This window comes from Lutra lutra, chromosome 10, assembly GCF_902655055.1.
Source record: "Lutra lutra chromosome 10, mLutLut1.2, whole genome shotgun sequence".
NCBI lineage: Eukaryota > Metazoa > Chordata > Mammalia > Carnivora > Mustelidae > Lutra > Lutra lutra.
The window spans coordinates 53,291,227-53,304,841 of NC_062287.1; the positions used below are offsets into that span (position 1 = coordinate 53,291,227).

The 13,615-nt window shown below is 38.8% G+C and overlaps 1 protein-coding gene across 6 annotated transcripts in view; it reads left to right on the forward strand.

The window, feature by feature from the left end:
• Nucleotides 1–13,615, forward strand: part of GDPD4 (glycerophosphodiester phosphodiesterase domain containing 4) — a 138,742-nt gene that overhangs the window by 5,405 nt on the left and 119,722 nt on the right. For 3 of the 6 annotated variants that reach the window (XM_047692780.1, XM_047692782.1, XM_047692783.1), the window contains 2 exons: nt 1,290–1,483; nt 6,183–6,286. In XM_047692780.1, coding sequence (XP_047548736.1) covers nt 1,304–1,483; nt 6,183–6,286 — 284 coding nt within the window. In that variant the 5' untranslated portion in view covers nt 1,290–1,303. Of the gene's footprint in view, nt 1–1,289; nt 1,484–6,182; nt 6,287–6,662; nt 6,817–13,615 lie in introns of all 6 variants that reach the window. The other 3 variants (XM_047692785.1, XM_047692786.1, XM_047692784.1) reach the window with 2 other exon arrangements.

The window sequence follows — 13,615 nt, forward strand, 5'->3', positions numbered from 1 at the left end:
TTTCTTCTCTTTCAAAGATTGCTATCCTTCACTGCCTATTGTCCACTGTGTGAAAACCTTTCTTTCATATTTTCCCCAGGTTTTTTAGTCACTTAAGCTGGGAAGGTTACTCCAGTCCCTGTTACTCACATTTTTTGCCAGAAGTCTATGTTGAGACTATGCAATCTGAACTACAGCACTACCTTTCACAGAAAAACAGAGTGGAGCACAACAGAAAGTTTTCAGGGGTAGAGACCGTGCCTGGGATCAGGCCCTTTAAGACTTCTTGTTTGTTTATTCTTAAATACTTAGGGGTTTTTGTTTTTGTTTTCTTCCCCTAATTCCACACGAATTTTGTCTGAAAGTGTCCTATTAAAGTAGGGTGAGAAAATTCAGTAGTAACAGCTAAATATAGCTTAATATGTCCCTCCCTATCTCCCTCCCTCTTTCTTTGTTTCTCTTTGTTTCTTTCTGTTTGTTTGTATCTTTCTTTCTTCTTTCCCTAGTAAGAAAAACCCTTGTCTGTCAATAAAATGTAATGTTCAACTTCTTTAAGTGTCCTTAAAGTAAGGGGGAACATCCTTCTTTGTTCTTTCTTTATCCTTGTTGGAATTTAGAATGATAGATGCAGCTCAAGGGGCAGCCATTTTGGACCCTGAGAAGGAACCCCTGTGCTGCTGTGGAACAGGAAGATGGAAGATGTCTGGGTTCTTAATGACATTGTGAAGCCACGTACTACATAATTTTTAAAATATTTTTGTTGGCAAAAGAAAAAACAAACTTGTCTTATTTCAGCCATTGCTATTTTGAAAATTCCATCATTTAAATTGAGGCTAACCCTAACTAATTCCAATGAGAGGAGCATAAGTGATGGGGCAGGCAGCTATATATCTGAGTCACTTATTAGTCAATGATTATATTTTTCTCATACCTCACCCATGCCTCTTAAGCTCTCAGGTTATTTCAAGAGCACATTATAGTTGAAAAAACACATTTGTATATATTATCTAATTATAATTTGTATATATTATCTAATGCTTTCCCCATTTATTAGTTGCCTAGGGTAGACAATATGATCCCATTTTAGAGATAAGAAAACTAAACCTTGAATGGTGCATGACTGCAGTAAATACTAAACAAGTTAGTGGAAAAGGGGGGGTGAAGCTCTACTCATCCACTGAATCCAGTGCATTATCCTAGATTATAAACTTTAAAATCTATCTTTTTTTGATGGAATTTTCTGTAGGGCAGTGAGGTAGGAAACTTTTGAAGGAGCTTTTAAATCCTAATAATTTTATTTGTCATTTCAGCAAAAAGGTGCACCATGCTTAAGGGCAACAGGATTGAGCCTGGGAGCCAGAGAAGAGTGAAAAGGCATTATCCATGGATCCTATGTGGCTGCAACCGACAATGCTATATCACCTTGATTACTGGTTGCTACACCTGCGAGTGGCAGGTCAAGCAGGAGAAAAAGTCTTTACCTGGACCCTGCTGCTGCTCTTGGGTATAGAGACATGGGAAGGAGTTGGACCATACTTTCTCAGATGTGGGGAACGTGGGCTGGTCCCTGCCCGTGAGAGCTCATTAGAGTCTCCAGGACTGGGCATGGTAGGGCTCTAGTTCTTTGATGAAAAGCCTACTTCAGTTCTGGAGCCAGAGTTAACCTTACAGAAACACATGCTTGTTTTCCTCATCTTCTTTCACTTTCATTTGCTTCTCTCTCTCTTTTTTTTTTTTTTTTTAAACTACCTCTTTTAGTCATGTTTTTGACTAGGAATTACAAGAATGCCTGAATCTTTAATTCTCTCTTCATTGTAAGTTTCCCAAAGAGCTGTGTTTATGAGGAAAATAACAGCAAGTGGGAAACAAGGTATTCCTTTATTATTGGTCAGGCTAATGCTTGATTTTCCCTAATGAAAAACTTTAGTAAGACTGAGTGGTGGCATGTGGCCTAGCCTTATTGAGGGCCTCTTACTTTAAACTCTCGGTTATATGTTGGGATTCTCTGGTGGGCTGTTTGATATAAAAGACCAAATGATGAGCACACTGAAGGGATAAGAGGAGGGCCATATCCTGAAACTTCATGTACTTATAAATACAGTCCAACCAGGCTCTGAGATTCTGACCAGTTAGATCACTAGTTTCTTATGCCTATGATGGGAAACACAAGAAAAGGGGTAGAAATGGGAGGTTTTCCTAGATTAGGAGAAGTGTTCTTCTGTCTCCTATATCTTACCTTCCTAGTTATTCTACCCACCTATAGCTGATAAGGACTAGTTTATATACTAGTGACTGGGAATAACAGATGGCTTTGATATGATTCCTGCTTTCAAGCAGTTCATAGTCACTTGGTAGAAGAGCCAAGCACAATGCAGTCTTAAAATACTGAGAGTATTTATGTGTGTATGTGTATATGCATATATGCCTCCATGTGCCAAGAGAAGGGTTGAAAATACTTCATTTAGAAGGTGAAAGGTGATTAAGAATTGGGTAGGTAAGGATTAGGGGATGGCAGAAGAAATCATTTTGGAGGAGTCAGGTATAAGGTTTACCTTAAGTTGAACAGAGGATACAAATGGCAAAGCAATGGGAAACAAAGCTAGAGAGGGAGATGGGACCAGTGTTATTTGGTTTTAAAAATTTGATCTCTGCCATGTAGGACATAAAGAGTCCCTAAAGATGGTAAACAGATGTTGCCTGATCTGTGTTTTGGAATGATTATTTGATCATGTGGAGGATGCATTGGAAGGTATGAAACAGGGAGGGAGACATCTTTGCCTTCAAAGAGAAAGTGATAGCAGTATATAAGGTAAGAGATGTTGGTGGTCTGGATTAGAGTAGTGATGGTAAAGATGGAGAAGAGTGAATTGATTCAACAGATACTTACTAGAAATGAGGCAGTAAGTTACATGAGAGTTACCATGTACTAAGAGAAGGAAAAGGGAGGCTTCGTGCGCAGGGTGATATTTGAGTCAGTGTGGTATTGTGGAAAAATTCCTGGACTAGAGCCTGTTTGGATACTATATCCCACTCTGCCCTTGGACTGGTTATGTGAGATCTCCCAGCCTCTCTACAGTTAGGGAATTTAACTAGATAATTCCTAAGGTTCCTAGATAATTCTCAAGGCCTCATTTCTGCTGAGGGAAAGGAAGATAAGAACTAAGATCTTGTGTTTTGGGAAAAGACTGCCTGGATTCAATTTATGGCTTTACCCTGGACTATCTCCAAATTAGAGCTTTACCACTGTGTTACCTTGGGCAAGTAACTTAACATCTGGTGCTTTACATGCCTTATTAGAATAATGGAGAGGTGGAATAGTAGTACCCATGAATAGGATTTGTTGTGGGGATGGAAGAGGTAATATGTTGAAGACACTTAGAATTGTGCTTGTCACACAATTAACCTCCAATAAATGTTAGCTATTTTATTACTCTTCTTGGAGTGACTGACTTGCAGAAGTGATCTTTCACATACAGAAATATGGGTACAAGGGATTGTGGGTAGAGGGAATGAGGTAGTTAGAAGTCAAGGGACAGAGAAGCACAGTAGTGTGCTTAGGAAAAACAAATTTCCAGTGTTGAAGTAGGGACATGTGAAATGATGGTAAGTAGTAGGGTGGAAAGGAATATTTTGATCAAATTATGAAACATCTTTGTGTCAAGTTAAAGTATTTGAATTTTCTCTTGTAAATAGTGAGGAGCCTTTGAAAATGCTTGAGCAAGAATGGTAACAATGAGAATCAAAATAAGGAAATGGATTTATTCATGCATTGGAATACTTACTATGTGCCACAGTGAATTAAGACAATTAAGGCCTCAGCCCTCCTGCAGATTATAATCTAGTGGGATGAGTTAGTTAGTAGACAGTAAATGAAGAAAGATTATTTCAGATTGTGATAAGAGCTTTGAAGATAATAAACAGGAAACGGTGTTAGAACCTGGGATGGGAGAGTGGTTGGAGAAGACCTCTTCGAAAAAGTGTCATGTTAACGGTCTCCTAAATGGAGAGGTAGAATCAGCCATATGTACATCTGGGGCAAAAGTATTCCAGGCAGAGGCACCAGACAGTACAAAGGTTTTGAGGTGGAAGCAAATTCGGTTATATTCTAGAAACGAAAAGAAGGCCAGTGTGGCTGGCATTTAGAAATGGAGTGTGTAGGATGGGATGAAGTCAGGGATGGACAGGGGTTGATCATGGAGGGCCTTGTTGCCATGGCAGGCAGTTTGATGGTACCTTAGTACAATAGGAAGCTCTGGCAGGGTTTTGAGCAGGGTAATGACATTATTTCATAGTTTTTTTTTTTTTTTTAAAGATTTTATTTATTTATTTATTTATTTGACAGACAGAGATCACAAGCAGGAAGAGAGGCAGGCAGAGAGAGAGAGGTGGAAGCAGGCTCCCCACTAAGCAGAGAGCCCGAGATTGGGCTTGATCCCAGGACCCTGGGATCACCACCTGAGTTGAAGGCAGAGGCTTTAACCCATCGAGCCACCCAGGTGCCTCTATCTGATACATTTTTAAAAGTCCACGTAAGATTTAGCAGAGTGTAAGATCTGAGTCAAAGATCCTGTGTTCTTCACCCTCCTACACTCAGAAAGTGCATCCTGATAGCTGTAATGTCTCTCATCTTTTTAGAACAGTTTCTACATTTTTCATTTTATTTCTTTGTTTTTGCTTTCATAGTAATGCCATAATTTAGACAGGGCAGGGATTATTCTGTCCAGTGTTAACTGATTAAATGTAGTGTCCCAAAGAGGCAGAATTCTTTTTCAGGTGATAAGGAAGTGTTAAGATTATAACTCAGATAACAACCCAAACCTAACATTCCCAGGAAGGATTTGGCAATCTCTGGTATGACTGGTTTCTGATGTGACTTTCAGTGAAGGGGGTTGTCTTCAGGGCTGTTTGAACACCTCCTCTGTAAAGATATCCTCCACTTTGGCTTTAGGCTCAGAGATCTGGGCAGTATCCCTGCCACTTCTTGGTTGTGTGACCTTGAGCCAATTACTTTACCTCTCTGAGCTTTAGTTCTTCTGCAAAATAAGGTTAAGAATACCTAACTTATATGGCCATATTGAAAAAGAAATCAAATGAAGATAGTTTATGAAATTTCTAGCATTGTATTGGCACAAGATAGCTACTCAAAAAAAAAAAAAAAAGCTTTATTCCCTAACCTGTTCCCCGTCCCCCAAATTTGGGTAGGTTAGTGACTAAATGAACCAGTGAGTGATGATTGAATGAATTACTCAATGAATGAGTCAGCAAACAAATGTTTGGTAGATGGAGGGGAGGATGAAAGCAGCAGATGATTGTTAAGAGCCAGCTGCATTTAAGAAACTGTGCTAGAAAAGAAAAAAAAAACTGTGCTAGAGTCATAGGGAAGCTCTATTTTTAATTTCTTAAGGAATCTCCACATTGTTTTCCAAAGTGGCTGCACCAGCTTGCATTCCCACCAACAGTGTAAGAGGGTTCCCCTTTCTCTACATTCTCTCCAACACACGTCGTTTACTGTCTTCTTGATTTTGGCCATTCTAACTGGTGTGAGGTGGTATCTCAATGCTAAGTGAAATAAGTCAAGCAGAGAAAGTCAATTATCATATGGTTTCACTTACTTGTGGAGCATAAGGAATAACACTGAGGACATTAGGAGAAGGAAAGGAAAAGTGAATTGGGGGAAATTGGAGGGGGAGACAAACCATGAGAGACTGTGGACTCTGAGAAACAAATTGAAGGTTTTAGAGGGAAGGGGGTAGGGGGTTGGATGAGCCTGGTGGTGGGTATTAAGGAGGGCATATATTGCATGGAGCACTGGGTGTGGTGCATAAATAATGAATCTTGGAACACTGAAAAAAATAAAATTAAAATCAATACAAATAAGTTTTTAAGTAGTAAAAAAAAGAAACTGGAAACCGCTAGACATTGGCAGGATGGAGGTGTGTAACTGAAGTTCCTATTCCTCAGAGAAGAAACTGTCTCACTGAATACAAACAGATAAACATGTAATTGCAGTTAAGTGTAATACATGTTCTAAATAGGCTTATACAAAATTCCATAGAGGTAAAGAGACTACAGTGGTCACTCCAGCCTCCTGAGGATAATGCATGGCATTGCAACTCTGCAGAACTTTGACAAGTGTATACAGACACTGCTGAGGTAACATGGATACATGGAACTAATTTATACTTTTTTCTTTCTCTTCCCAGAGAGAGAAGTTATTTTACCCATTTCTGATTACTTCATTTTTGCTGTCTTTGATTTTGCTGTTTGTGTGGATAGAAACTTCAAATGAATACTTTGGCTTTGACTGGTGAGTTTCATGTTTTGTATTTTCATTTCTATAGGGGCTCTTTGGTTTGTGGACCACCTGAATTGTACCTCAGGCTGAAAAGATTGGGTGGCATAAGAGGGAGGGTCACAAAATTGGTCTTTCGACAGTGACTGGGTGAGAGGCCTGACTCTGGCTTGGAGGAAGGATGCTCAGCACCACCACTTGTGATGCTAACTGTCCACATTGAGACTGAATCTGGTGCAGTGGGAAGCTTTTCCAGTGACTCTCTGAAACCTTGTTCCTCAGTCTTTTTGTCTGGGCTACTGATGCCTACACTTGGTCTTCATGATCTCTGTCCATGAACCCTCATGTCTCTGCCTCACCTCTGGCCTCTGCCTCTTCCTTCTGTCCCCAGGGAGCTTCCTAGGACTCTGAACACAGAAATGGGTATCCTTCTGGGCATCTTTTCCTGGCCAAACTCTTCATCCTGGACTGCTCCCAGCAATTCCAGTTTCTCTGGCCTGATGATTGCAAACTTACCCACTATTTGGTATTTGGCTGAGAAAGGGGTATGTTTGGATATGAGGCTTTTTTTTTTTAAATGGAATACAGTTAAGCTTTACTTTAATAGAAGTAAAATGTGTTTTGTTTTGTTTTGTTTGAAGAGGGGGTGGAGAGAGAGAGAGAGAAAATCATAAGCAGGCTCCACACACACACACACAGCCTGGGACTTGATCTCATAACCCTGAGATCGTGTCCTGAGCCAAAATCAAGAGTTGGACACTTAACCGACTGAGCCACTCAGGCACCCCTGGTTTGTTACTTTAAATATAAAAATTTGAAAAATATAAAAATCTGCTTTGTCTTATTCTTGAGTGACAATCACTTGTTGGTATATTTCCCAGCATTTTTTTCTACACTTGTTTTTATATTATTGCATTCATACCATACAAAACATGTAATTTGTTTTTCCTTTTCATTTAAGATAATAAGAAAGACTTTGACAAATTACTGAATATCATTTAAAATGGTTGCAAAATATTTCATGACATGAGGATGCTGTAATACACTTAAACACTTTTTATTGTTATGCATTATGTTTCCAGTTTTTTTGTTTTTATGAAATAGGAGTGCAGAGAAAGCTTTGTATTCTGATGTAGGTCTTAGACTAGATTTCCACAAGTAGAGTTATTGAGTCAAGAAGAATAAATATTTGTAGTGTTCATTATGCCTGTTGCTGAAGTACTTACTCAAAAGAAGGTAATGATTTTCATTCATGACAGATATATAAGAGTTTCTGGGTTTTGTTTGTTTTAGTGAGAGAGAGAGCGAGAGCATGCATGTGTGCGTGTTTGCCTAAGTGGAGGTGGGGTGGGGGAGGGGCAAAGGGAGAGGAAAGGGGAGACAATCTTAAGCAGGCTCCACACCCATTGTGGAGCCAAGTTGGGACTCAGTCTCACGACCCTGAGGTCATGACCTGAGTCTAGATCAAGAGTTGGATGCTCAATCAACTGAACCACCCAGGAGCCCTGAGAGTTTCTATTATAACCTGTGATTGATAGCATTAACCATTCTTATTTTGAATAATTTTTATTAATTTTCTAGATAGGATTTGTTTTGTTTTAATTTAATCATTAAGTGTTAAAACTTGTTTAATTCATTTTCTTTTTAGAAATACGCACACACACCCCACATATCTTTTATCAATTCATCTACCAGTAGACTCTTAGGTTGTTTCCATGTCTTGACTATTGTAAATAATGCCACAAAGAATATGGGGGTTACATATCTTTTGGAGTTAATGTTTTCATTTCCTTTGGATAAATACCCAGACGTGGAATTGCTGAATTGTATGGTAGTACTATTCTTAATTTTTTTGAGGAAGCTTCATACTGTTTCCACAGTGACTGTGCCAGTTTATATTCCCACCAGCAGTGCACAAGTGTTATCCTTTCTCTATATCCTCACCAACACTTTTTTTTAAAAAAGATTTTTATTTGAGAGAGCGAAAGAGAGTGATCTTGAGCAGGGGGAGGGGCAGAGGGAAAAGAGGTTCCCTGATGAACAAGAAGCCAGATGCAGGGCTTGATACCAGGACCCTGGGATCATGACCTGAGCCAAAGGCAAACACTTAACTTACTTGAGCTACCCAGGTGCCGCAACACTTTGTTTTTAAATTAAGGTTTAATTGACATACAACATTATATTAGTTTTAGGTATACAACACATTTGTTTCATGTTTGTATCTATTACAAAATAATCCTCACATAAGCCTAGTTAACATCTGTCACCATACATAGTTGCAAACTTTTTTCTTATGATGAGATCTTTTAAAATTTACTCTCTTAGCAACTTTCAGATGTATAATACAGTATTATTAATTATAGATACCATGCTGTGCATTATTTCCCCATGACTTATTTATTTTATAATTGGAAATTTGTACCTTTTGACTCCCTGCACCCATTTTGCCTTCCTACTGCCCCCTGCCTCTGGCAACCACCAGTCTGTTCTTTGTATATGTGAGCTTGATTTTTGTTTTTTGTTTTGTTTTATTTTTTTAAGATTTCACATATAAATGAGATTATATACTGTCTGTCTTTCTCTGACTTGTTCACTTAGCATAATACTCTCAGGGTCCATCCATGTTGCACATAGCAAGATTTCATTCTTTTTTTATGGCTGAATAATATTCCATTATGTATATATACCACATTTTTCTTTATTAATCCATTGATGGACACTTAGTTTCCATATCTTGGCCATTAGGAATAATGCACTGAAGGTAGGGCTGCATATGTCTTCTTGAATTAGTGTTATTATTTTCTTTGGATAAATACCTTAAAGTGGAATTGGTAGGTCATATGGTATTTCCATTTTTAATTTTTTGAGGAACTTCCATATTGTTTTCCAGAGTGGGTGCACCAGTTTGGATTCCTACCAACAGTGCACAAAGGTTCCCTTTTCTCCACATCCTCACGCATTTGTTACCTTAGCTTTTGGTGATAGCCATTCTAACAGGTCTCATTGTGGTTTCGATTTGTGTTTGCTTGATGATTAATGATGTTGAACCCCTTTTCATGCATCTGTTGGCCTGAATGTCTTTGGAAAAATGTCTGCTCAGATCCTCTACCCCTTTTTTAAAATGCATTTTTAATTTATTAATTATTTTTATTAACATACAATGTATTATTTGCCCCAGGGGTACAGGTCTCTGAATCATCAGGCTTACACACTTCACAGCACTTAACCGTATCTCTGCCCTTTTTTTTTAAAAGAGTTTTTTAATTTATTTATTTGAAAGACAGAGATCACAAGCAGGCAGAAAGGCAGGCAGAGAGAGAGGAAGGGAAGCAGGCTCCCCGCCGAGCAGAGAGCCCAATGCGGGGCTCGATCCCAGGACCCTGGGATCATGACCTGAGCCGAAGGCAGAGGCTTTACCCACTCAGCCACCCAGGCGTCCCTCTCTGTCCTTCTTTAACTGGAGTGCTTATTTGCTCTTGAATCATAGGAGTTTTTATGTATTTTGAGTATTAGAATATGGTTTGCTAATATTTTCTTTCTTTTGGTAGTTTGCCATTTATTTATTTATTTATTTAGCATAACAGTATTCATTGTTTTTACACCACACCCAGTGCTCCATGCAATCCATGCCCCCTCTAATACCCACCACCTGGTTCCCCCAGCCTCCCACCTCCCGCTGCTTCAAACCCCTCAGATTGTTTTTCAGAGTCCATAGTCTCTCATGGTTCACCTCCCCTTCCAATTTCCCCCAACTCCCTTCTCCTCTCTAACTCCCCTTGTCCTCCATGTTATTTGTTTTGCTCCACAAATAAGTGAAACCATATAATTGACTCTCTCTGCTTGACTTATTTCACTCAGCATAATCTCTTCCAGTCCCGTCCATGTTGCTACAAAAGTTGGGTATTCATCCTTTCTGATGGAGGCATAATATTCCATAGTGTATATGGACCACATCTTCCTTATCCATTCGTCCGTTGAAGGGCATCTTGGTTCTTTCCACAGTTTGGCGACCGTGGCCATTGCTGCTATAAACATTGGGGTACGGATGGCCCTTCTTTTCACTACATCTGTATCTTTGGGGTAAATACCCAGTAGTGCAATTGCAGGGTCATAGAGAAGCTCTATTTTTAATTTCTTGAGGAATCTCCACGCTGTTCTGCAAAGTGGCTGTACCAACTTGCATTCCCACCAACAGTGTAAGAGGGTTCCCCTTTCTCCACATCCCCTCCAACACATGTTGTTTCCTGTCTTGCTAATTTTGGTCAAATAATCTTCGACAAAACAGGAAAAAATATACAGTGGAAAAAAGTCTCTTCAATAAATGGTGCTGGGAAAACTGGGCAGCTATATGTAGAAGAATGAAACTTGACCATTCTCTTAAACCGTACACAAAGATAAACTCAAAATGGATAAAAGACCTCAACGTGAGACAGGAATCCATCAGAATCCTAGAGGAGAACATAGGCAGTAATCTCTTCGATATCAGCCACTGCAACTTCTTTCAAGATATGTCTCCAAAGGCAAAGGAAACAAAAGCAAAAATAAACTTTTGGAACTTCATCAAAATCAAAAGCTTCTGCACAGCAAAGGAAACAGTCAACAAAACAAAGAGGCAACCCACGGAATGGGAGAAGATACTTGCAAACGACAGTACAGACAAAAGGTTGATATCCAGGATCTATAAAGAACTCCTCAAACTCAACACACACAAAACAGATAATCATATCAAAAAATGGGCAGAAGATATGAACAGACACTTCTCCAATGAAGACCTACAAATGACTTTTTTTTTTTTTTAAGATTTTATTTATTTATTTGACATAGAGAGCGATCACAAGTAGGCAGACAGAGAGGGGAAAGCAAGTCTCCCTGTGGAGCAGAGAGCCCGATGTGGGGCTCGATCCCAGGACCCTGAGATCATGACCTGAGCCGAAGGCTTAACCCAGTGAGCCACCCAGGTGCCCTAAGCAGTTTGCCTTTTCATTTTGTTGATGGTTTGCTTTGCAGAAGCTTTTTATTTTGATGTAGTCCCACTTGTTTGTTTTTAAAATCTTTTAGGCCTGTTTTCATTATGATTTATTTTTATTTTTCTAATTTATTTTTTCACTGTGACTTATTTTTGAAGTTCTTGTGCTTTTATTTATTAGATTTTTATTTATTTATTAAATATTTATTAAAAATTATTATTTTTCACTGACTTATTTTTAAAGTTCTTGTGCTTTTTATTTCCCATCTTCTGCCTTCCTCTGCCCTGCTTGTCCTCTCTCCCATGAATGCCAGTGGGATGTCATGTTTTAGTTTTTCTTGGGCTCTCTCTATTTAAAAAAAAATTATTTGGAAATGACTGTAGGTTCACAGGAAGTGGGAAAGAAATGTACAGGTAGGTCCTGTGCACTCTTTACCCAGCTTCACGTAATATTAGCATCTTGTAAAACTATTGCATGATATTAAAACCAGAAAATTGACGTTGGCAAAACCTGTGGATCTTATTCATATTTCACTGGATTGACTTTTAAAAATAGCAAATAACTACATTGATAAGCAACAGTTATGATCACAGTAAAAGTTGAAATTCACCTTGGCTGTGTATTTTGGCATGGGTCTGTGTATGCATTTTTATGTATTCATGTCTGAACCCACACACACGTTTGCATATATGTGCATGTATGAGAGAAAGAAAAAACTCTGGCTCTATCCATTTCATGAGATTGTTTTGAGGAACAAATGGGAGAGTCTCATTTAAATACCACTGTTCACAAACTGTAAAATAATAAATAAAAAGTATTTTATTGTAGTAGAGGACTATCCTTTTCTCCAGGAGAAATGTTTCAGTAGTGTACACAGTAAGTGAAGCATACTTAACTGTGTAAGAGGGGTGCATGTGTGTGGGTGGGGGGGAGGTTAGTATATAGGAGTCTTAGCAAAATCCCATCCAAAGATGTAGAATTACAGAGTCAGGAGGGATCTTGGAGCCAACTGTCCCAATTCTCTACATTGTACACATATTTGAAAATATTCTTTCCAGGTGGTCTTCTAATCTCTGGTTAAAACTTCAAGTGGTAGGCACATACTGTTTTGTGTTTCAGTCTTTCCCTACTTAGAGAGCTCTAAGTGTTTACGAACTCTTTATTATAAAAAGCTGAAGTCTGCTTTCCCTCTGACTTTTTTTAAACTTAATTTCTTTTCAGTGTAACAGAATTCATTGCTTATGCACCACACCCAGTGCTCCATGCAATACATGCCCTCCATAATAGCCACCACCAGGCTCCCCCAACCTCCCACCCCCTGTCCCTTCAATACCCTCAGATTGTTTTTCAGAATCCATAGTCTCTCATGGTTCATCTCCCCCTCTAATTTCCCTCAACTCCCTTCTCAATTATCATATGGTTTCCCTCTGACTTTTACTCACTGGTCTTGGGTTGGCCATCTGGCACCTTACCCAGTATAGGACAACTGGAGACAGCCGTCATTCCCCTAAATATTCTCTATCCTAAACAACTCAAGCATTTCACATGTTCATTGTATACAAGAATGTTCATCTCTGGGTGAGCTTATTGTTCTTCACAAGAATGGAATCAGGATTGGAGCACAATGGGATGTGAACTGGACCAATCTCCTTCTATGTCTGTATACTTGTATTAATAGCCCCTACACTCATACTAACACATTTCCCCCCATCTTGGCTCATATTCCTCTTTTTTTTTCCCTACCCATTGAGGTTTTTTTTTGGTTTGTTGGTTTTATTGATGTGTAGTTGACACAGATTAGTTTCATATGATTCGACAGCTCTGTATAGTTATCATCGACCACCATACAATTCTATTGCAATACCATTGGCTGTATTCCATATGCTATAACTTTTATGTACCTTATCATGTATCTGTTGTTCTATATGTCTTTTTTTGGAAAAATGTCTGTTTAGATCCTCTGCTCATTTCTAATTGGATTATTTATTTGCTATTGAATTGTATGAGTTCTTTATGTATATTGGATACTAACCACTTACTCAGGTATATGTTTTGCAAATATTTTGTCCCTTTTGGTAGGTTTCCTTTTCATTTTGTTGATGGTTTCCTTTGCTGGGCAGAAGCTTTTTAGTTTGAAGTAGTCCCACTTGTTTGTTTTGTTGCCTTTTGCTTTTGGTGTCAAATCCAAAAAAAACTGTCGCCGAGATGGATGTCAAGGAAGTTAGGCTTATGTTTTCTCCAGGAGTTTTATGATTTCAAGTTTTACATTCAAATCTTTAATAATCCATTTTGAGTTGATTTTTGTGTATGGTATAGTAGAGTGCTACTGACTCATTCTTTTGCATGTGGCTACCCAGTTTATGGAAGAGACCTCCCT